Consider the following 25,045-nt stretch of genomic DNA (forward strand, 5'->3'; position numbering starts at 1 on the left):
AGATCAGACCAAAATGAGTAGGAATGAGGGACATTGCTCCAATTCAGGGACTGTTGGGAGGTATTGAGTAACCCCCAATAATAAAAATCTTTAAACCACCATACATGTGCCTTCCACACTGACTCCAATATGGTCAAAATTCATGGAAGCCAAAACTGTCATTCCCTAATTCCACACAATGCTTCGAAGAGAAAGAAAACAAATGGAAATACTTAAATAATCATCTTGCAAAATTACAACTGAATTTTGTGTTCTGCCTGAAGTGTTTTTTGAGCGGATTAACTGAACCATCTGCTGAATAGGCAATGCACGTCCACATCAATGTAAACACAGGAGTTTATTGACGGCTCGACAGGTGGCCTAGCAGGTACAGTTTGCTCCACCTTCTCTATCATTTGCACAATGAATTGATACATTCCGGCACAAGATCTTTGTCCAGGACCTGCAACCATGACAGCAGCATACAACAATCACACCCCATAACTGACTAAATCACACCTACAGGCTCTGAAAACACATGGGCCAAAAACAAGCCTCACTAGTGGCTGCAGATGACCCAAAGAGAACATCAATGTTCCATCCATAAAACCTCCCTGGATGGATATTACATGCAAATGAATATGACAAACTATTTGCTGCTGTCAAGTTTTAAAAAGAGCTCTGTGTTCAGGTATGTATGAAGTTGGCTGGCTCCTACAGCATTCTACATATTTTTCATTTTGTACTGTCCATGCCATCTAAAATGAATATGTACGACATTACTGCAATTACAGTAAGACTGTAGCACCTAATTTCACAATTTCTCCAGATTGGAGTCCATATATTTATTTGCAGAATAATAATATTAATAATAAGCTTTATTTTATATTGCATCTTTAAAAGGTAGCTTCCCAAAGCGCTTTAAAAAGGAAACAACAAGAAATAAACACAGGATAAAACAAAAGAAAAAAAGGGACAATTACATGAAAGCTTGTCTATAGAAAAAAGTTTTTAGATTTGATTTGAATAAGTTTGGGGAATATGACTCTCTGATGTTCTTTAGAAATTTATGTCAGAGTTTTGGGGTGTAGCAGGAGAAGGCTGTGTCTCCCATCGAGTGTAGGTGAGTAGGGCACACACACAGAAGGCCAGAATAAATTGATAAAAGTTCAGACAGATAATGTGGAGCCAAGCCATTAGGAGCCTTATAGGTTAGCGAGAGGACCTTAACCATTTGCCTACTTAGCACTTTTACCCCATTCCTGCCCAGGCCAATTTTTAGCGCTGTCGCACTTTGAATGACAATTGTGCGGTCATGCAACACTGTACCCAAACAAATATTTTATCTTTTTTTTTTCACATAAATAGAGCTTTCTATTGGTGGTATTTAATCACCGCTTGTTTATTTAAATTTTTTTATTTTTTTGGTAAATAAACAAAGAAAGACTATTTTCTTCAAAGACCAAAATTTTTGAAAAAAAACAAACTTTTTCATAGTTTGTTATAAAATTTTGCAAACAGGTAATTTTTTTTCTTCAATGGTTGGCACTGGTGGAGCTGCACTGGTGAGGTGACACTGATGGGCACCGATAGGTGAAACTAATGAGGAGGCACTGATGGGCAGCACTGATAATGAGTGCCCTGATTATCAGTGTACATGTCCCTTCTACAAAAGCCGGTTATAGGTTCTCTTCTCTCCTCATGCTGTCAGCGAAAGGAGTACCAGTGACATCCATGATCGGCTATGATTGGACACAGCTGTTCATGTGGTAAAGAGCCACCAAATGGTTCTTTACCTCAATCTGTGATCAACAGTATCCTCTGGACACTGTAATCGCAGATCACCCTGCCGCAGGCAAGATCACTGCTTAGCAGCGTCCCAGAATTAGACGGCCATGCTGTAGCCATCATTTGGCTATAGCACTGTCAGCAAGTGGGTAAAATCTATGCGAAATTTGACGTGTAGACAGTGCAAGGACTCCAGGATAGTGGTAATATGATCACATGTACCCAACCTAGTGAGGATTTTGGTTGCAAAATTTTATACATCTTGGATTTAGGTACACCAGCGAATAGAGAATTGCAGTATTAAAGTCAGGGGAACACAAATATATGGATCATCTTTCAGCTACAATATATGATAGCATAGGACACAGCCGATCAATGTTGCTCAGGTGGGAAAATCATTATCTAATTTATAGCCCACATATTCTTTCAGCATGGATCTCCTTTACAATTAATCCATATATTCCTGATGCTTACAGGAGTCTGGCACCATTGCCCATATTTGGGGTACCTGTCTAAAAATTCTCCCATTTTGGGATAAAATATTACACTGGTCTGACCAACTGGTTTGAAGATAAAATCACAAATTAACCTCAGATTACTGTATTGTCTATGTTGTCAGGCTCTTCTAGACAAATTAAAAGAACCGTAGGCACTTTACCACAGCAGCATGTTCTGTGATAGCCAAGTATTGGTGACAGGCAGAGGCTTCATCAATGGCTGAACGGGCTTGTGAAGTGTACAAGATTGATTACGTGGAACATATGATCGCATGGGGCGAGGACAAATCTGACTCTTACAAACTTATGTGGTATTCCTCGGACTTTTACTCTTTTATGTCTACTAATATCTGAAGTCCCTATTGCTTTCGGACTCCTCCGATGGTCTCCTTTCATTATCCCATCCCCTTCCCCCCCCCCCTTTTATTTTTTCTCTTCCTTGCCTCTCTTCCTCTTCCTTTTTTTTCTTCCTTCTTTCTACTACTACTTATATTTTTTTTTGTATACTTCTTTTGATAGCTTACCATATTGCCAGCTAACTTGGATATCATACCCCTAGTTGAACTTGAAGTTGCGGTTCGGTATCCCAACTGGAGCATACCATTTCTTTTACATCTGATTCATCAATGTAGTCCACTGGTTTCTGATGTCCTGAAGGTTTTGATATTTTTTAACTGTGTATCTTAACCATTGTTTAATACAATTTTTTGTTCTACAATGTATTTTGATCATCATATCTGGGTTGTACGAGTTTGGATGCATTTGTTCGGGCACAATCTGTATTTGTACTGCAAGCCTGTATTGTCTGCAAATACTTACCTCTTGGCTCCGAAAGCACGCAAATATGTAGCCTCTTGACGTGTGGGCCTGTGTACATATTTGCGTACAATATTGCAAAAACAGCTGTGCCAAGGGCATGTGCTCCTCCCACAGTTACCAGTGGGTAACTAAAAGCTCCAATCGCTGCTTGCAAACAGGAGATTTCCATTCAGATGACCACTGTGCAAGCCAATCACTAGGGATGAGCCGAACACCCCCCGGTTCGGTTGGCACCAGAACTTTCGAACGGACCCCACGTTCGTTACGAACGTTAGAACCCCATTGAAGTCTATGGGACTCGAACGTTCGAAATGGAAAGTGCTCATTTTAACGGCTAATATGCAAGATATTGTCCTAAAAAGGGTTTGGAGACCTGGCTCCTGCCCCAGGGGACATGGGTCAATGCAAAAAAAAGTTTTAAAAACGTCCGTTTTGGCGGGAGCACTGATTTTAATGACGATTAAAGTGAAAAAAAAAAGTGAAATATTCCTTTAAATATGGTGCCTGTGGGGTGTCTGTAGTATGCCTGTGAAGTGCCACGTGTTTACCGTGTTTAGAACAGTCCCTGCACAAAATGACATTTAACGGAAATAACACCATTTAAAACTGCTTGCGGTTTTAATGTTATATCTGGTTCCTGCAATATGGTTGAAAATTATTCATAAAAATGGCATGGGTAGCCCTCCCTGTGTATTACCAGCCTATTTGGGTCTTGTACGCATATTAAGGGGAACCCTGTACCCATATTAAAAAAAGGAAATGCGTGTGGCCCCCAGGCCCTATATACTTCGAACAGCAGTATACAGGCGGTGCAAACAAGACAGGGACTGTGTAGGTTTGTTGTGTTAAGTTGAATCTGTTTGTAATTTTCAACTGGTACATTTTTAAAGTGTAGCTCCAGTCAAAAAAACTATTTTTAAGCTTTTTGGAAAACATAGGGAAGGGTTATCACCCCTGTATAATTTGTTTTGTCGTCCATCTTTTTTCATCTCACTTGCTGCTGTCTCCTTGCGTTTGCAAGTAGGAGATGTTTGTAAGTTGGATGTTTGAAAGTAGGGGCCTGCCCTATATGCTCTGCAGAAATGATGGAACAAGGTGTTGGTTTTGCCACAACATTGTAAGCCCTCAAAGTGACTCTTGGTGGGCGCTGGAGCGCCCTGCTGTGAACGATTATATCAAGAATTGTAATTACATGCCATTGTTGAACAGTGGTAGAAAAATTGACCTTTGGTGGTTGTGCTGCTGGTGCCACAACACTATAAGTCCTCACCGTTACTCTGGGTGGGCACAGGAAGGGGCCCTCCTGTGAAATATTATATCAAGAATTGTAATTACATGTCCCTGTTAAACAGGGGCAGAAAAATTTGGCCTTAGGCACTGCTGCTGGTGCCACCACACTGCAACCTCTTCCATATACTCTAGTTTTTTTGCTGGAATTAGCCCTGCTGCAAAGCATTGCATCAAAAATTGTACTTAAACGCCCCTGTTAAACAGGGGCAGAAAAATTGGGCCTTAGGCACTGGTGCTGGTGCCACCACACTGCAACCTCTGCCATATACTCTAGTTTTATTGCAGGAATTAGCCCTGCTGCAAAGCATTGCATCAAAAATTGTACTTAAACGCCCCTGTTAAACAGGGGCAGAAAAATTGGGCCTTAGGCACTGGTGCTGGTGCCACCACACTGCAACCTCTGCCATATACTCTAGTTTTATTGCAGGAATTAGCCCTGCTGCAAAGCATTGCATCAAAAATTGTACTTAAACGCCCCTGTTAAACAGGGGCAGAAAAATTGGGCCTTAGGCACTGGTGCTGGTGCCACCACACTGCAACCTCTGCCATATACTCTAGTTTTATTGCAGGAATTAGCCCTGCTGCAAAGCATTGCATCAAAAATTGTAATTAAACGCCCCTGTTAAACAGGGGCAGAAAAATTGGGCCTTAGGCACTGGTGCTGGTGCCACCACACTGCAACCTCTGCCATATACTCTAGTTTTATTGCAGGAATTAGCCCTGCTGCAAAGCATTGCATCAAAAATTGTAATTAAACGCCCCTGTTAAACAGGGGCAGAAAAATTGGGCTGCTGGCATCACCCAGAACCAAAAATGTTCTTCCAACATATCAGCGGAGGAGGAAGAGGATAGACAATCAACATAACAGGACAGTCACTCAGCATCAGCATAGGCAGTCTTGAAGGGATGTGGTATTTCAAAAAAAATTATTTGGTTACATCAGCTTCAGGTGCTTGGTAGCTGTGGGTGATCCAAGACTGATTCATCTTGATGAAGGTCAGTCGATCAACTGATTTGGTGGACAGGCGCACCCTGTGATCGGTAACAAAGCCACCAGCAGCACTGAAGGTGCGTTCCGAAAGAACGCTGGATGCAGGACAGGCCAGTAGCTCAATTGCATACTGTGCAAGCTCTGGCCAGTGATCCATCCTCAAGACCCAGTAAGCCAGAGGATTTTCGGTGGGAAAGGTGTCCAAGTCTGACCTTGCCCCTAGGTATTCCTGCACCATGTAAATCATACGCTGGCGATGGGTGCTGGAACCAATCATACCTTGGGGCTGCGGACTAAAAAAATGTCTGAAAGCATCAGTCAGACGGCCACCTTCTCCACCGCTCCTTCTGACCGATGCCTCAGCAACACGTTGTCCAGGACCAGGAGTTTGTAACCTCCCAGTCTCTGGGAACGCGTTGCACAGACCTTTCTGCAAGGCCTCCCGGAGATGTCTCATCCTCTGCTCCCTCTGCGATGGCAAGATAAGGTCGGCAACCTTACCCTTGTACCGTGGATCAAGGAGAGTGGCCAGCCAGTAATGGTCCCTCTCCTTGATCCGAAGAATACGAGGATCCTTCCGCAGGCTTTGCAGGATCAGGGAGGCCATGCAGCGTAGGTTAGCTGAGGCATTCGGTCCGGAGTCCTCTGGGTCACTAAGGACAACATGATCCGCAGCTACCTCCTCCCAGCCACGTACAAGTCCACGTGTTTCTTGGGACTGTAAATCATCCCTATAAGACTGCTGCTGCTGATGCTGAGTGCCAGCCTCCACCTCCATGCTGACACAATCATCCTCCTCCTCCTCTTCCTCCTCCTCATCCTCTTCCTGTGTGATGGGTGGCACAGCAGGAACACTGTCTGGATAAAGGGGGCCTTGAGAGGCAAGGAAGTCCTCCTCTTCCTGCCTCTGTTCTGCCTCAAGTGCCCTGTCCATTATTCCACGCAGCGTATGCTCCAAGAGGTGGACAAGAGGTACAGTGTCACTGATGCATGCACTGTCACTGCTCACCATCCTTGTGGCCTCCTCAAACGGTGACAGGTCAGTGCATGCATCCCTGATCATGCCCCACTGGCGTGGTGAGAAAAAACCAAGCTCCCCTGACCCTGTCCTGGTGCCGTAGTCGCACAGGTACTCACTGATGGCCCTCTGCTGCGTGTGCAGCCGCTGCAGCATGGCCAATGTTGAGTTCCATCTGGTGGGCATGTCACATATAAGGCGGTTCTTGGGCAGGTTCAACTCCTTTTGGAGCTCAGCCAGCCGAGCACAGGCATTAAATGATCGGCGGAAATGCACACAGACTTTCCTGGCCTGCTTCAGGACATCCTGTAAGCCGGGGTACCTGCCCAAGAACCGCTGCACCACCAGGTTAAGGACGTGAGCTACACAGGGCACATGGGTCAGTTGCCCCTGTCGGAGGGCGGAGAGGAGGTTGGTGCCATTGTCGCAAACCACCATTCCTGGCTTAAGCTGGCGTGGCGTCAACCACCTCTCGGCCTGCCCCTGCAGAGCTGACAAAACATCCGCCCCAGTGTGGCTCCTGTCCCCCAAACAAACCAGCGCAAGCACGGCATGGCATCGTTTTGCCTGCGTACTTGCGTAGCCCCTGGAACGCCTACGGAGCACCTCTGGTTCTGAGGACAGAGCACTGGAAGAGGCCATGGAGGAAGAAGAAGAGGAGGGGGTGGAGGAGAGAGGTGTGTCACAACCAATAGTAGCATTTTGGAGGCGTGGTGGCGGAACAACCTCCAACACTACTGCACCTTGTCCTGCATCCTTCCCAGCAGCCAGAAGAGTGACCCAATGGGCCGTGAAAGACAGGTAACGTCCCTGTCCATGCCTGCTGGACCATGAGTCAGCGGTAATATGCACCTTACCGCTGACCGCCCTGTCCAGCGAGGCAAGGACATTGCCTTCCACATGCCGGTAGAGAGCTGGAATCGCCTTCCGTGAGAAAAAGTGGCGTTTGGGGACCTGCCACTGAGGAACCGCACATTGTACAAACTCACGGAAGGGGGCCGAGTCTACCAACTGAAAAGGCAGCAGTTGAAGTGCTAGCAATTTAGCCAAGCTAGCATTCAACCGCTGGGCATGTGGATGGCTGGGAGTAAACTTCTTCCGCCGGTCCAGCAGCTGGGGCAGGGACATTTGCCTGCTATAATCGGACGTGGGTGTACCACTAGCAGAGTTCCCGGAAGCACTTGGCTGTGACACACCTAATTCTACACCTTCATTCCTCTCAGAGCAGGTTTCAGAGAGGACTGAAGGTCTAGTGGGGTTGGAGATGCCAGCTGATGAGGAGCAAGGAGAGGTCCGCTTTGTTCTTTGGTGTGGGTCTTTGAGGTACGCTTGCCAACGAGCTGCATGGCAGGTCAACATATGTCTGGTCAAGCATGTGGTGCCCAAGCGGCTGATGTTTTGGCCACGTGAGATACGCTTGAGACATATGTTGCAAATAGCAGCGGTGCGATCTGATGCACTCGTCTCAAAAAAGGCCCACACCAAAGAACTTTTAGAATAACGCGCAGAGGCAGCGCCCTGCACAGGCGGAGCTCTGCGGTGTGATTCAGTCGGTGTGCTGCCCCTAAGCTGGCCCCCGGAGGGCATCCTGCCTCGTTGGACATGTGCCTCCTCCTCCTCCTCCTCCCTCCTTCCAGGCACCCACGTGGAGTCAGTGCCCTCATCATCCCCTCCCTCTTCATCGCTGTAGCAAACCTGACAGTATGCTGCAGCTTGTGGAACATGACTGCCAGATTGCTGTCCTTCTTGAGCATCCCCTCTCTCTGCGCTCACGCTACTGCCTTCCTCTAGCTGAGTGTCATCATCAGAGCCCACCAAACACTGGGCATCCTCCTGGAGCATGTACCCAACACTGTGCTCAAAGAGTTCAGGAGACTCGTCAGGAGGACGTGGTGGGTCTAGGGAAGGAGTCACTGATGATGACACTGAGAGGAGGGAAGACGATGCGTTGGCAGCTGCTTTGCTACTACCCTGAGACTGGGTGAGAGAGGATGAGGAGGATGAAGAGGGCTTGGTCATCCACTCTACCAAGTCGTTGGCATGTTGCGGTTCAACATGTCCAGCTGCCGAAAAGAAGGACAAGCATGTCCCATGGCCACGTGCTGATGACAATGCACCGCGTCCACGACCAGCACTGTTGTCTCTAGACACAGAGCCTGCTTGCCCTCTTTTATCGGCTCGCGCCTGTCTGCCTCTCCTTGCTGGCCTTCCAGACATGGTAATGGCCTGAAGGGAGTTGGGTAAAACAGCAGTTGGGTAGTTTATATTGTGCTGGAGGCACACAACACCCACTAAGGCCGCGTACACACGCGCGGACTGTTTGCCCAACCTTGTTCGTCAAACAGTTTCGGCAAACAGTCCGCTCAAAATTTGCATGAGCGGACTTGCCCACACACGAGCGGACTGTTTCAGCGAACTGTTTGCCAAACAGTTCGCTCAACTTTTGAAATGAACGGACTCGCCCACGTAAGGCGGAGGCAAATCCGCCCATTTCGAGCGCGTGTACAGGTAGGCGGGGCCCGCGAAGGAGACGTCGCGGGCTCCGCCGCCTGGAATGGGCTTAAAGGGGAACCCCAACGCCGAAAAAAATCGGCGTGGGGGTTCCCCCAAAGTCCACACCAGACCCTTGTCCGAGCACGCTACCCGGCCGGCCAGGAAAGGGGGGCGAGCGAGCGCGCCCCCCCTCCTGAGCCGTACCAGGCCGCGTGCCCTCAACATGGGGGGTGCCTTGGGGAAGGGGGGGCCGCGCGGCCCCCCCACCCCAAAGCACCTTGTCCCCATGTTGATGAGGACAAGGGCCTCTTCCCGACAACCCTGGCCGTTGGTTGTCGGGGTCTGCGGGCGGGGGGCTTATCGGAATCCGGGAGCCCCCTTTAAGAAGGGGGCCCCCGGATACCGGCCCCCCACCCTATGTGAATGAGTATGGGGTACAATGTACCCCTACCCATTCACCTGTGAAATAAAGTACAAAAAAAAACACAACACAGGGAAAAAATATTTTATTGCACAGCTCCGGGGGTCTTCCGTCTTCGGGGGTCTTCTCGCCGGACTCCTCCGCTATCTGTGTGTAGCTCTTTTACTAGCGGAGGAGTCCGGCTTTCTTCCTCCCCGCCGCCGGCCTCTTCTCCCGACTTCGGGGGTCTTGTCCCCCTCTTCGGTTCTTCTGCCGGGCCACCGCGCCTTCTTGTAGCTCTTTTGCAGGCGGTGGCCCGGTCTTCTGTCGCCGCTGCCTTCCGTTCTTCTGTCGCCGCCTTCGGTTCTTCTGCCGGGCCACCGCGCCTTCTTGTAGCTCTTTTACAGGCGGTGGCCCGGTCTTCTGTCGCCGCTGTCGTCGCCGCCGCCTTCCGTTCTTGTTCTTCTTCTTGTTGTTCTTCTTCTTCTCCTGGAGATGTTGACTCGACGAGCTCTCCGGCCGGAATGCCAGGGACACGCTCCGCTGCCACTTATATAGTGACAATGGGGCGGTGTCACATGGTATATGTCACATGGGTTGGTCACATGGTGACCCCGCCCCCTTACGATGTCATAGTCCCCATGTGACATCAACCCATGTGACCAACCCATGTGACATATACCATGTGACACCGCCCCATTGTCACTATATAAGTGACCGCACAGCACGGCTCTGGCATTCCGGCCGGAGAGCTCGTCGAGTCAACATCTCCAGGAGAAGAAGAAGAAGAACAAGAAGAAGAACAAGAACGGAAGGCGGCGGCGGCGACGACAGCGGCGACAGAAGACCGGGCCACCGCCTGTAAAAGAGCTACAAGAAGGCGCGGTGGCCCGGCAGAAGAACCGAAGGCGGCGACAGAAGAACGGAAGGCAGCGGCGACAGAAGACCGGGCCACCGCCTGCAAAAGAGCTACAAGAAGGCGCGGTGGCCCGGCAGAAGAACCGAAGAGGGGGACAAGACCCCCGAAGTCGGGAGAAGAGGCCGGCGGCGGGGAGGAAGAAAGCCGAACTCCTCCGCTAGTAAAAGAGCTACACACAGATAGCGGAGGAGTCCGGCGAGAAGACCCCCGAAGACGGAAGACCCCCGGAGCTGTGCAATAAAATATTTTTTCCCTGTGTTGTGTTTTTTTTTGTACTTTATTTCACAGGTGAATGGGTAGGGGTACATTGTACCCCATACTCATTCACATAGGGTGGGGGGCCGGTATCCGGGGGCCCCCTTCTTAAAGGGGGCTCCCGGATTCCGATAAGCCCCCCGCCCGCAGACCCCGACAACCAACGGCCAGGGTTGTCGGGAAGAGGCCCTTGTCCTCATCAACATGGGGACAAGGTGCTTTGGGGTGGGGGGGCCGCGCGGCCCCCCCTTACCCAAGGCACCCCCCATGTTGAGGGCACGCGGCCTGGTACGGCTCAGGAGGGGGGGCGCGCTCGCTCGCCCCCCTTTCCTGGCCGGCCGGGTAGCGTGCTCGGACAAGGGTCTGGTGTGGACTTTGGGGGAACCCCCACGCCGATTTTTTTCGGCGTTGGGGTTCCCCTTTAAGCCCATTCCAGTCGGCGGAGCCCGCGACGTCTCCCTCGCGGGCCCCGCCTACCTGTACACGCGCTCGAAATGGGCGGACTTTCCGAGCGGGAACAGTTTGCTCATTTCGAAAGTAGCCTACACACGGGCGGACTGTTCGCTCAAACACAGTTTCAGCGGACAGTTTTTCGGAATTTCCGAAAGACTTTGTCCGTCCAACTGTCCGCTGAAACTGTCCGCTGAAAGCCCACACACGGGCGGACTGTCCGCCCAAACACTGTTCAGCGGACAAGGTTGGGCGAACAGTCCGCCCGTGTGTACGCGGCCTAACTCCTGCAGATGCCTTTTTTATAGAACACCAGAGATAAAGGGGTATATACAGATGTATACTGTGCTGTGCTGGAGGCACACACAACTTCCAATAACTCCTGCAGATGGCAATTGGGCTCAAATAGAGAACAGCTATGTAGGTGGATTATAGCGGTATGTACTGGGTACAGAGCACGCAGACAGCACGCACTATCTCCTAACACTACTGACTGCAAGCTCTATTATTAAAGATAGATCACTAGCTATATAGGTGAGGTGAATATCGCGGTGTATACTGCGGTCAGGGCACGCAGACAATAACCAGAAAACAGCAGAGATAAAGGGGTATATACAGATGTATACTGTGCTGTGCTGGAGGCACACACAACTTCCAATAACTCCTGCAGATGGCAATTGGGCTCAAATAGAGAACAGCTATGTAGGTGGATTATAGCGGTATGTACTGGGTACAGAGCACGCAGACAGCACGCACTATCTCCTAACACTACTGACTGCAAGCTCTATTATTAAAGATAGATCACTAGCTATATAGGTGAGGTGAATATTGCGGTGTATACTGCGGTCAGGGCACGCAGACAATAACCATAAAACAGCAGAGATAAAGGGGTATATACAGATGTATACTGTGCTGTGCTGGAGGCACACACAACTTCCAATAACTCCTGCAGATGGCAATTGGGCTCAAATAGAGAACAGCTATGTAGGTGGATTATAGCGGTATGTACTGGGTACAGAGCACGCAGACAGCACGCACTATCTCCTAACACTACTGACTGCAAGCTCTATTATTAAAGATAGATCACTAGCTATATAGGTGAGGTGAATATTGCGGTGTATACTGCGGTCAGGGCACGCAGACAATAACCAGAAAACAGCAGAGATAAAGGGGTATATACAGATGTATACTGTGCTGTGCTGGAGGCACACACAACTTCCAATAACTCCTGCAGATGGCAATTGGGCTCAAATAGAGAACAGCTATGTAGGTGGATTATAGCGGTATGTACTGGGTACAGAGCATGCAGACAGCACGCACTATCTCCTAACACTACTGACTGCAAGCTCTATTATTAAAGATAGATCACTAGCTATATAGGTGAGGTGAATATAGTGGTGTATACTGCGGTCAGGGCACAGACAATAACCACTACACAACAGTAAGATAGGAAATCAGCCAAAAACGATCGGTGTGTACTGTGTTGAAGGTACACAGAACACCCACTGCTTCAGATGCCAACATACTACACGAGGCCGCCTAAATGGCGGCCTTATATAGTGTGGGGCGTGCACTACACAGCCTGAGCTATGATTGGCCACAGGCATCCTGCCTCTGGCCAATCATGGCTCTCCTCGCTGCTGGCACTGCGATTGGCCAAGCATGCAGGGTCACAGTGCATGCTTGGCCAATCATGAGCCAGCAATGCACTGCGCCATCGCAGTGCATTGTGGGCCGTGAGCGCCACGCAAATTTTGACGCGAACGGACCAAGTGTTCGGATTTCGCCGAACGGACGAACAGCCAATGTTCGAGTCGAACGTACGTTCGACTCGAACACAAAGCTCATCCCTACCAATCACGGTGGTCACATGATCATAAACCCCACACCTTCATCCTGGCATCTTAAACCCCTCAAAGGGCTGGGAGGTTCTGGCACCAAGGGGTTAATAAAAGTGATTACACAGAAAGCTCCACAAGAAGAGAAACATGTAACCAGGTTTTAAAAATAATTTCCTTTAGGTTCTCTCCCCAGCAGTGTACATAGAGGAATAATTAATTTACCCCCTTTCTGATACAGCTTCTTTAATTGAATAAACAGTGCCATGGACAACCCACTGAAAAACATGCATTGGAAGTCTCTTCTCACTCATGATCAGTGTGTAGATGCTTCTGATTTAGATAAGAAGATGTGATCTTGGGGGACATTGTCAGTGGAGAGGAGTTCGACGTACAAAATGAGACTAGGAGCTGCCCATAGTAATTTGGTAGGGGCAGAACAGTTGCTATTTTTGCAGGAAATGTAGCAGAAACCACTTGACCTCCAGAAGATTCACCCCCTTCATGACCAGGCCAATTTTTGCAATACGGCACCGCGTTACTTTAACTGGCAATTGTGCGATGCTACACGTAAATTAAATGTAAGTCCTTCTTTCCCCCACAAATAGAGCTTTCTTTGGGTGGTATTTGATCACCTCTGCGGTTTTTAAAAGACTGACCATTTTGGGGGAAAAAAATCAATATTTTTTACTTTCTGCTATAAAACATATCCAATAAAAACATGTAAAAAAATCAAATTTCTTCATTAATTTAGGCCAATGTGTATTCTGCTACATATTTTTGGTAAAAAAAAAATCCCATTTAGCGTATATTGACTGGTTTGGATAAAAATTATAGTGTATACAAACTAGGAAGACTGCCATTTTGCCTGTGTACTGAACAATTAGCGGTTGCCGGTGAACATCAGGTCCGTGGGATCTGCTGATCAGCTCCTACTGTGATTTTACCACTCGCGTACCAGACTGGGAAGTACAGGATCACATACTAGGTACGTAAACCTGCGCAGGAGAGCCGCCTTGCCGCCATATATGTTCAGTATATGGACGGCAAGCGTTAAGGGGAGGAGGTATGTGCACTTTTTTTTGTTGGTGTGTCACATAATGATCAGTGAACCAACTCAATGAAGTCAGACAGATGTTTCCCAACCCATTATTTTTATCCTATCCAGAGGGTGACAAGGATGCTGTGCAATTTCATTGCAGTGCTGTCACTCTTCTAAAGAAAGTTGGAATATAACCAATACTGGCAGGATCAACAGGTAATCAGGGGCGGACTGACCATTTGGCCACTCGGGCACTGCCCGGGGGCCCCATCAGGGTTGCTAGCCTCAGTAAAACCCAGGTACAGTATGTAAAGATCTTGTTTTTTTTTTTTTTTATCTGTCTCTGAAATGTCCCTTACCGACATCCATTTGGTCTAAAAATCCTGAGATTATAGCTGACCCCCCCCCCCCCCCCCCAGAACCTTCTCGGCCAATAGAAATATATCTGTGTATACTGTGTGTACATGTATGTGTATACTATGTAATTGTATACTTTGTGGCCCCATAATCTGATTGCCCAGGGGCCCCTTGAGTTGTCAGTCCGCCCCTGCAGGTAATAAAACATTGTTATGTAGTGGGGGACTCAGAAATACATATACTACTGGCAGACTGCATTATATATGTAATTTTTATTTGCTCATAGTTCTTGCAAAGAGTAGAATAGAGGGAGTCCTTTTTGCATTATGCAGAACTTCCTGATCCTAAATTGTTCAAATATCACATGCTGAGGCAGAGAAATGACTGACTGCTAGAATTCTCTCTCCCCTCATTGACTCGCACAGCAGCAGGAGTCATTGGCACTTGCTGATGTCAATCATTGCCGGTGACCCAATGAGGAGAAAGCGCAAGCAGGGCCGAGCCACGCTCGTGTGTAAATAGACACACAGAGTGTGGTTCAGGAGCGAGCCTGCTAGAGTGCCCCCATAGCAAGAGGCTTGCTATTGGGGGCACTCAGCAGGTGGGAGGAGCCAGGACCACCAGCAGGCAAGTATAACATGTTTGTTATTGAAAAAAAAAACAAAAAAAAAAACATTGCACACAGCAGGTAAGTATAAACATGTTTGTTTTAAAAAAAAATATCCTTTAGAATCACTTTAAGGAGCCAGTTTGGATGCAAACAGCACTTAGCCTTGTACATCATTAGATAAGCCAATCTATATAAAATAAACTATTATATTCATTTTTTTCCTTCGTAGAAAAATACTGTGATATAATGATTGAAATAACACAGAGGGAATCATTTGGAAGCCATGTTAATGGATGTTTCGAACACCAGTAACAAAAATTTAGATGGATTCTACAATGATCTTCGCAGAAAATATCCCAACACATTCACCATCGCAACGGAGCTGGGCAAAGGAGATGGATCAGTTCATAAACTGCCACGTTTGGATAGAACACCTTCTCCGGCACCGCAGGGAATTCTACCCAGTCCCTTTAACAGTGGTTCCCAAAGATGGACTCCTGACAGTTTCCTGTCCAAGGTGAAGCTACAAAAATTTCAAAATGAGCAGAAACAGGAAGTGGAGACTTTCCCAAGGAATGTAGGTGCTGTTATTGTCCGGGATAAAACAAAACTTGTGCCCATATGGAATAAAAGGGAATACTTAGCTGCTCAGAACCAGGTTTCATTTCATCTTCCAAATCTACACACTCAAGTTCAGCATAACAAAGCTGAGCTACAAAACAGGCTGAACGTCTCTAGAAAAGTCAACAATGAAGCAAAGAATAATCAAAGTCCTACAGTAACACAAAGCAAAAAACAAAAACCAGCAGAGATCAGGTCTTCCAATGAAAGTATATCTACTGGAGATAGTTCAATAGCACCTGCAAATGTTTCCAAGCCTAAGACTGATCCTTTGGGAACCATCATGAAAGAACTTTTGCCCAGCAAGCCTGGAAAGTTAATGACAGACCAGCCCAAGGACAATGACTTCTTATACAGGAATGGTAAATGTTTATCCTAAAATGTCACTACAATGTTGTGATTTTGCCTAGAGAAGTGAAATAAATGATGTATTTCCCAAATCTGTAAATGACCCCTAGAGATGCTTACAATCTAATATACCTAAACATGCACATACAGTGCCTTGAAAAAGTATTCATACCTCTTGAATTTTTTTTCACATTTTGTCACGTTACAACCAAAATTGTAAATGTATTTTATTTGGATTTTATGTGATAGGCCAGGGGTCTCCAAACTGCGGCCTGAGGGCCAGATGTTAGCCTATATCTGACCCTTTAGGCACTATTCCTCTCACTGATATGAGGCCCTATACCTCCAACTGACACCAATAAAAGGGAACCATTTCTTCCACTGATACCAATGATGGGATACTATTTCTCCTACTAATTGGGGCACTACTACTTCCTCTTACTGACCACCAACCCTGAGGCCATATTTATTCTCACTGATGCTGGGCCTAGGACATTTTCTTCCCCCGCTAGCCACAATCCGGCCCTCCAAAAGTCTGAAGGACAATAAACAGGCCCTTTATTTGAAAAGTTTGGAGACCCCTGTGATAGACCAATACAAATTGGCACATAATTGTGAAGTAGAAGGAAAATGATAAATGGTTTTCAAAATTTTCTATACATATATATTTTAAAAGATTGGCATGCATTTGTATTCAGCCCCCACTGAGTCAATACTTTGTAGAACCACCTTTTACTGCAATTACAGCTGTAAGTCTTTCTGGGGATGTCTCTACCAGCTTTGCACATCTAGAGGGTGACATTTTTGCCCATTCTTCTTTGCAAGCTCTGTCAGATTGCTCAAGCCCAAGCTCTGTCAAATTGGATGGAGAGCATCTGTGAGCAGCAATTTTCAAGTCTTGTCACAGATTCTCAATTGGATTTAGGTCTGGACTTTGACTGGGCCATTCTAACACATGAATATGCTTTGATTCTAAACCATTCCATTGTAGCTCTGGCTGTATGTTTAGGGTCATTGTCCTGCTGGAAGGTGAACCCTCCCCCCCTAGTCTCAAGTCTTTTGCAGACAGGTTTTCTTCTAAGATTGCCCTGTATTTGGCTCTATCCATCTTCCCATCAGATCTGACCAGCTTACCTGTCCCTGCTGAAGAAAAGCATCCCCACAGTATGATGCTGCCACAGCTATATTTCACGGTGGGGATGGTGTGTTCAGGGTGATGTGCAGTGTTTATTTTTCGTCATACATAGCGTTTTACTTTTAGGCTAAAAAGTTACATTTTGGTCTCATCTGACCAGAGCCCCTTCTTCCACATGTTTACTGTGTCCCCCACATGTCTTCTCGCAAACGCGACTTCTTATAGCTTTCGTTCAACAATCGCTTTCTTCTTGCCACTCTTCCATAAAGGCCAGATTTGTGGAGAGCATGACTAATAGTTGTCCTGTGGACAGATTCTCCTACCTGAGCTGTGGATCTCTGCAGCTCCTCCAGAGTTACCATGGGCCTCTTGGCTGCTTCTCTGATTAATGCTCTCCTTGCTCGGACTGTCAGATTAGGTGGATAGCCATGTCTTGGTAGGTTTGCAGTTGTGCCATACTCTTTCCATTTTAGGATAATGGATTGAACAATGCTCCGAGAGATGTTCAATGCTTGGGATATTTTTTTGTAATCTAACCCTGCTTTAAACTTCTCCACAACTTTATCCCTGGCTTGTCTGGTGTGTTCCATGGCCTTCATGATGCTGTTTTTTCACTAAGGTTTTCTAACAAACCTCTGATGGCTTCAAAGAACAGCTGTATTTATACTGAGATTACATTTCACACAGGTGGACTCTATTTACTAATTAGGTGACTTCTGAAGGCAATTGGTTCCTTCACTAGATTTTAGTTAGGGGTATCAGATTAAAGGGGCTTAATACAAATGCACGCCACACTTTTCAGATATTTATTTGTAAAAAATTTTGAAAACCATTTATCATTTTCTTTCCACTTCACAATTATGTGCCACTTTGTGTTGGTCTATCGCATAAATTCCCAATAAGATATATTTATGTTTTTGGTTGTAACATGACAAAATGTGGAAAATTTCAAGGGGTACGAATACTTTTTCAAGGCACTGTATATACTGTAGAAAAGGGGTCCCCAAACTTTTTAAACAAAGAGCCAATTCACTGTCCTTAAGAAATGATGGGAGCCAGACTGTGGCCAGTGGGAGTAGAAAATTCCTTGGTTTCAAGGGAAAGAAACAATGCTGCAGGCTCAATGGTCAGTGAGCGTTGAATATGTCCCAGAGTTGTTGGTCAGTTAGAGTAACAACAATCAAGTGCCTGTGGTCGGTGGAAGGAAGAATAATGCCCCATTGTTGGTGTCACTGGAAGGAATAGTGTCTTGTCATTAGTGTCAGTTGGAGGAGTAATGCTCCATCATTGGCCCTATTGTTGGTATCATTTGAAGGAATGGTTTTTCATTATTGGGGTAAGTGGGAGAAATGATGACCCATTATTGGCAACAATGGGACAAATTGTGCTCCATTGTTGGTGGCAGAGGAGGGAATAGTACCCCATCAATGGTTTCAGTGATAGGAAATGTGTCCCATCATTGGTGTTAGTGGGAGAAACAGTGCTTACAGGGCCACTTAAATGCATGCAAAAGACTACATCTGACCTTTGAGGACCACTGCTCTACAACATGTTTTTGAAGGCACCAATGAATGTTCTTGGATTGTGGGAGGTATCAGGAACACTCAGAAAATAAAACAAGCAAAAGTGTAAAATATATAGACACAAACTGCCAGTGAGTCATATTAAACCACTTCCAGCCCAAGGACGTCATATGACGTTATGAATTTCAGTGGTGATATCTGAATGATGCCTGCAGCTACAGGCATCATTCAGATATCTTATTTTTCAGCCGGCGATTCTGTGTACCGTAAGAAGGATTGTAACGGCAGTTCAGTTGATTGATCGTTCTTATGGGTGGCGGGACAGGACATCCCCCCCTCCCCCTGCCCTCCGGGGCTTCTCCTGGGACGCCCGTGCGATTGGCCAAGAGAAAGAATCCGCCACATAAAAAGCATAGAGATTTCCGGAGATGGTGAATGAATGTCGGAGGTCCGGACGCGATGTTATCATGTCTGGACGCGGATGTAAACAAAGTCGAGATGTCGGCTAGAAAGCATCAGATCTGTCTTTTTTTTATCTGATGCTTTCCAGCCTAGAGGAGAGATGTGAGTTCTTATAGACCCCACATCTCTCCATAAAGAGGACCTGTCACACACCATTCCTATTACAAGGGATGTTTAAATTCTTAGTAATAGGAATAAAAGTGATCACATTTTTTTTTTTTTTAAAGAAAGAAAAATAAACAATAAAAAAATAGAAATACATTTTAAACGCTCCGTGCTCGCGCACATAAGCGAAGCGTATATGCTGTTCAAACCACACATGTGAGGTATCGCCGCGTGCTTTAGAGTGAGAGCAACAATTCTAGCACTAGACCTCTTCTAGAACTCTAAACTGGTAACCTGTACAACATTTTAAAGCGTCACCTATGGAGATTTTTAAGTACCAAAGTTTGGTGCCATTCCACAAGTGTGCGAGATTTTAAAGCGTGACATGTTAGGTATATATTTACTCAGTGTAACATCATCTTTCACATTATACAAATAAAGTGGGCTAACTTTACTGTTTTTTTTTGTTTTTTTTAATTCATGAAAGTTTTCTTTTCCCCAAAAAATAAGTTTGAAAAATTGTTGCGCAAATACCGTGTGATATAAAAAGTTGCAATGATTGCCATTTTATTCCGTAGGGGGTTCTGAGTAATTTTATACCAAATAAATTATGATTTTTACATGTAGGAGAGAAGTGTCAGAATAGGCCTGGTATGGAAGTGGTTAAAGAAAACTCAAACTATAATTTTGGCTTTCATGCTGACCTTTGTATTGAAGCAAGGATGTCAGCAGTGACAGCCTCCATGCTTCTATTAGAAAAGGTTTTTCTTTTTTATTTATTATCATATTAGTGTTTGACTTTCTGCTCTGGTTTTTAAAATTTTTGCATATGAACGGCATTCCATGTGTCTATAATCCTCCATATAGCAACAAACATCATTATAATAAAACAGACCTATCACTTTCAAACCTTTTATTATCCTTCTGCTTCCAGGTGCTGCTGTTTCAGACAATTACTCTGGTGTTTCCATGTGTACACCCATAAAAGTATTCCGGTACAGTATATTGTACATATTATATAATAGTATATATAAAAGAGGGTGATCTCGCTCGCTTTCTGTTATTTTACTGTATAAAAAACATATTCTACTACCTAACTTTAAAGTGGTTGTAAAACTCAGACATGAAGTGTCATTTCTGTCTGCTGCCTCCTTCCTCACTTCTGACAAGTTTTCCTGACACCTAGAGAAAAATGGTGACAGGGGAGGGAGGGAGCTTCAGCTGATTGACAGCCTTAGCTCTGTTCCTCTGTGCTGTGTGAAGGGAGGTGTGTCCCTTCCCTCCAATCAGCTCTCAGAGCTCTCCTCACTGATGTAACTTCACCTCTCCGCCACCCTGCTTTTCAGAGCGGAGAGATCCTGGGTAAATTGTGCACTTTCGAATTGCTGTAGGGGAAAGACAACTGTAAATAGACAGGTACAACTTACTGTATGTAGGAGGATTTTTTTTTATCTTTGTGTTTACAACCACTTTAAATGCATCTTTAAAAAACATACATTGTATTAATGGTGGTCCATCAAGCAGTTACCACTAAACAGACATTAAGACAGGACGCAGGCCCAGCAGGGAAAATGTGGCTGTTATTTAGTGAGCAATAGCTCACTCAGGGGCAGGTAAGTTTAAGACTGGAGTAAGGGGGCTAGGGGTATGTAAAACCTAACAAAGAATGTTTCCTATTTACTTTTTTTAGGTCTGTTGAATATACAACTGAGTGTTTTGTTTTTGTTGATCTGCTGATCCTGTCCAAAATCTTGTGAATTAATAACTTCCATTACACTTTGCCTGTGTGACTGTTATCAATCTTCATTGTTCTCAGCTATCTCTGTGGACTACCAAACATTAGGGATGAGCTGCCGGTTAGGTCCAAACCCATGCTTGGACCAGATTTTTATGCTTGTTCGGACATTCAGCGAACTAAGGAACTAAATGAGTATTCATCATTAGGCAGTGCTATTACTACAGCTAAATGTAAAAAAAAACAAAAGGAAATGGCATGGCCCCCCCATTCTAAAATGCATACCAGACCCTTCAGGTCAGATATGGCTTTTAGGGGGATCTTCACACTAAAAAAAAGGAAAGAAAAGCTTGGGGCTCCTCCAAAAATTCATACAAGAGCCATATTTCCATACATGCAACCTGGCTTGCCAGAAGGAGGTCGAGCGTGCGCCCAATGTCCCATTCCCCCCCCCCCCGGCTTAACCAAGTTTACTTTTATTTTTTTATGTGAGTGAGTAGGGGGACTTTTTTGAACCCCTTACTCATTCACATGGGGTTTAGTCTTGAAGGGGGTTCCAGATTCTAGTAAGCCTCCCATCTTTAGACCCCTGCAACCAATGGGCGGAATTGTGCGGAAGTGTTCCTTGTCATTATCAACTTAGGGACAAGTTACTCTGCCAAAGAGGTCTTCCTGAGCAAGGTACATTCCCTATGTTAAGGGCATGTGGCCTGGTATTGTTCAGCAAGAGGGAGGGTAGCACACACTGCCCCCCCCCCCCCAACCCTATTGTCGTTGTCAATGATTATGTAACACTGTGCATTGTTACTGTGATGCAGATATTTATTTTGTCCACAAGATGGCAGTATTCACTATTGCAGTATTGCGACTTATGTTCATTATAAGTCCCGATACGGGAATTCTGAGGCGGCTGGGACTTGTATGCTGGAAACAGAACTGTCCCTGCAGTTTGGCTGAGAGCAAACTACACAGCCAAGATACAATTGCCAGGGGGTGGGAGCATATAAAAATAAAAGCCAGGGAACAGGAAGGGAGAGAGACTTGGCTACTGGAAGGACATGTGGAGAAGAGCTTTGTGGAGCCAGGTGGGCCTGGACTGGACATGGTTAAGCCAGGAAGCCATGAGTGTCATCAGAAAACTGAGTATCCTCCTTTCAGAATGCATTCTCAGACAAGGGTTTGGGACCAAATTACATTTTAATTGTTGTTCCTCGACATCCATACCAGAGCCTTATCAAGGATAACTTTCACACGGGGCGGATCAGTTCTGATCCGCCCCGTGGATGTCCGTTTGCTCAGCGGGGATCACTCCGCCGATCCCCGCTGAGCAGGGAGATGACAGCTCCGTCTCTGCACACTGCGCAGGGACGGACCTGTCACAGCGCCGCTCTCCCCTATGGGAGATCGGATGACGACGGACCGCAGTGCCCGTCGTCACCCGATCCGATCCGCAGACGGATGGAAAAATAGCTTTTTCCTCCGTCACACTTTTTCGGATCGGAGCGGGTCGGATGTCAGCGGACATGTCACCGCTGACATCCGACGCTCCATAGAGCTCTATGGAGCACCCGTTCAGGTCCGCCTAAAAAACTGACAGGCGGGCCTGAACGGGACGTTAGTGTGAAAGGGGCCTAAGGCTCTGGTAAGTATTTTTTAGCCTATGCTTTTTTTTCTTTTTTTTTTTTTAAATGGGGTCTCCCATTCACATCTATACTAGACCCACATCTAGGATAGGAGTCTGGAATAGATAATGGAAATTCCAAAGCATTGTTTACATACAATAGGTAGCAGCTGGGAGCTGTCATTTACCAGCGTTTTAAACTGCATTTTTGTGAAAGTTAGTTGTATACATCTTCCACTTCACAGGCAGGTTAGGGGGATTCCCCAAGCATGTTTTTAATAGGCATTTTTAATGTTTCATGTTAGACTTTATTAAAACTGCTGCTTTCCTCAAAACAGAATTTAAAAAGTGCCCAGCTGCCTAGGCCATTTGTTTGTCAATTCCTTAATGCCTAGTGTTGGCCATTACTGATTTCTAAGATTCGGCTCCCATTTGAATTCAGTAGGGTTCAAATTCTGCATCCAAATTTGAGTAAAGTTCACCAAACCTGCTCTGAACCCAGGTACGTTTGGTTCATCATTATAGAAAAACCTACCCTGTGTTGTGGCGATTAAGAGAGGAGGTGCCATGTAGTCCTGTCCCAGGCTGACAACACTGCTCCTCAGATACAGCAGTGAGTGAGCTTTGTCACGCTAGGACAAGAATTGTGTTATTGGCAGAATCGCCAGATGAAAATAAGGGAAAGGAGGCTAAAAAAAATGATGCAGGTACCTCTCCTAAGGATTGGAGAGCTGCAATATTTTACATCTTTGTTCTTGTGTTTAGATACACTTTAGGTGTGCAGGCAGTAATCAAATGGTGCTATTGTGAGATGAGACTAATATCTTTATTCTGATATTTCTAAGGCCAAAAATCAGGAGTCCTCATGATGCTCCCGCTCCAAGTGACATAATAAAAAAATTCTCTGCCAAGCCCAAGGCACACTCTGGACCAATGAAGGCAGATCATACAGTATTACCAGAGAATGTGTAAGTACTTTTTCTTTCTACAGCTTGGTGGGGAGGGACTATCTAAAACAAAAAAAGGGACTAGCTAAAACAAAACAACAAAAGTTTCAGTTTTAGGCACCTTTCATACGGGCATTCCATTTGCTTCATCCATTCAGTCACTTTTTTTTGTTAGAAAATCGGATGAAAAACGGATCCGAACTTCAATTTTTACATTAGTTTGTGTACATCCGTTTTCTAACAATTTTTTTAATTTTTGGAACGATTAGAATTAGTTTCAAATTTTATCGACCGATCCGAATTCTATTTGAAGAATAGCTGGTTGCTAAGGAGGGGGCCAACAAGCTGACATCACATCCTTAACAACCAATGACTCATCAACTGTCAGCAGGATTCCCTGCTGATAGCTGAATGTAAGCCAAACAGTTGCCAGCAGTTAAAAAGTCTGAACAAAACAGTAACTAAAGTTTTTTTTTTTTTTAAATGACACGGGGTCTCTACAGTTCATACCAGACCCTTATCCGAGCATGCAGCCCAGCAGGCCAGGAAGGGGGGGGACGACGACAGGTGAGCGCTCCCCTCCTGAACCATACCAAGCCACATGCCCTCAACATGGGGGGTGCTTTGGGGTAGGGGGGATCTCCCCCACCAAAGCAACTTGTGCCCATGTTGATGAGGACAAGGGTTTCCCTCAACTCTGGCCCACTGGTTGTGGGGTGTGGCAGGTGACTTATTGGAATCTGAAAGCCCCCTTTAACAAGGGTGGGCGGGATCTGGGGGCCCCCTTGTTAACTGCTTTCTGTCCTCCCCATAGCAGTTTTATTTCTACAATAAATTTGCAAAGATTTCAAACAAATGAATTTCATATTGTCATTATGGGGTATTGTTTGTAGAATTTTGAAGAAAATAATGAATTTAATACATTTTGGAATAAGGCTGTAACATAACAAAATGTGGAAAACGTGATGCGCTGTAAATACTTTTCAGATTCACTGTACTTAGATCCAGACTTTCTCCTGCAGGGGGCGCGTGCCACCGGCGGGGCGCTTCTGCTGTAATAATTCACAGCAGAAGCCGATCTGCGGGTGCCAGGGCACTCAATATCCTTCGGCATCCGCTGATCATCGACAATTCATGTAAACAAGGCATATGAAATCTGACAGATGAGTCATCAGGTGTCCGCTTTCATTTTTTTAATGGAAGAAAAATAGGGCTTTCTTCAGTTTCAAAAAATGAATGTTAACGAAGGCGGATGTCAGCGGATATCAACGGATGAACATCCGCTAACATCTACTTGCCCATAGAAATACATTGGTGTCTGTCTTTCCTCTATCAACGGATGGAGGAAAAACGGACATAGGGAATGCCTGTGTAAAAGGGGCCCTAGAAATACTTTTAGGTTAGGGTTTAGAGGGGTATTTTAGTGTTAAATACATAGTCAAAACACTTCTATTTTTTTTCTGTTCTACCTGGCAAAGCAGCCCTTCTCAACCTGGGTTTTGTGGAACTCTAGGGTTCCCATAGAAGTAGTTAGTTCCTTGAGTAATGAGCAATTTCTGCCTCTTAGTTACATATCCAATGACAAGATCATTTTAGATATCTGTAAAGTGGGGGATTTTCCCAATGTCCACAAGTCTGAGGAGTAGTGATGGACGAACTTCCGACGGGACGTTTCGCGAACGCGAAATGCGAACGGACCCAAACGTTCGCGAAACCGACCGTTCGCCGCGGGCCCCATTGACTTCAATGGGAGGCGAACTTTGCAAACCTTCATGTCGAATTTGCGGCCACGTGGTAATTAT

General features: G+C 45.8%; 1 protein-coding gene across 2 annotated transcripts in view; it reads left to right on the forward strand.

Annotated features, from left to right (window-relative positions):
• The first annotated feature begins 463 nt into the window (after positions 1-463).
• Positions 464-25,045, forward strand: part of LOC143975907 (uncharacterized) — a 217,203-nt gene continuing 192,621 nt past the window's right edge. The window contains exons 1-4 of one of the 2 annotated variants that reach the window (XM_077478451.1): positions 464-670; positions 14,976-15,729; positions 19,875-19,935; positions 23,142-23,264. In XM_077478451.1, the coding sequence (XP_077334577.1) occupies positions 15,030-15,729; positions 19,875-19,935; positions 23,142-23,264 (884 nt within the window). In that variant the 5' untranslated portion in view covers positions 464-670; positions 14,976-15,029. The remainder of the gene's footprint in view (positions 671-14,975; positions 15,730-19,874; positions 19,936-23,141; positions 23,265-25,045) is intronic. The other variant, XM_077478452.1, reaches the window with a different exon arrangement.

The sequence above is a fragment of the Lithobates pipiens genome, unplaced genomic scaffold (assembly GCF_037356315.1).
Source record: "Lithobates pipiens isolate NorthernLeopardFrog02 unplaced genomic scaffold, aLitPip1_a1.2 Scaffold_1, whole genome shotgun sequence".
NCBI lineage: Eukaryota > Metazoa > Chordata > Amphibia > Anura > Ranidae > Lithobates > Lithobates pipiens.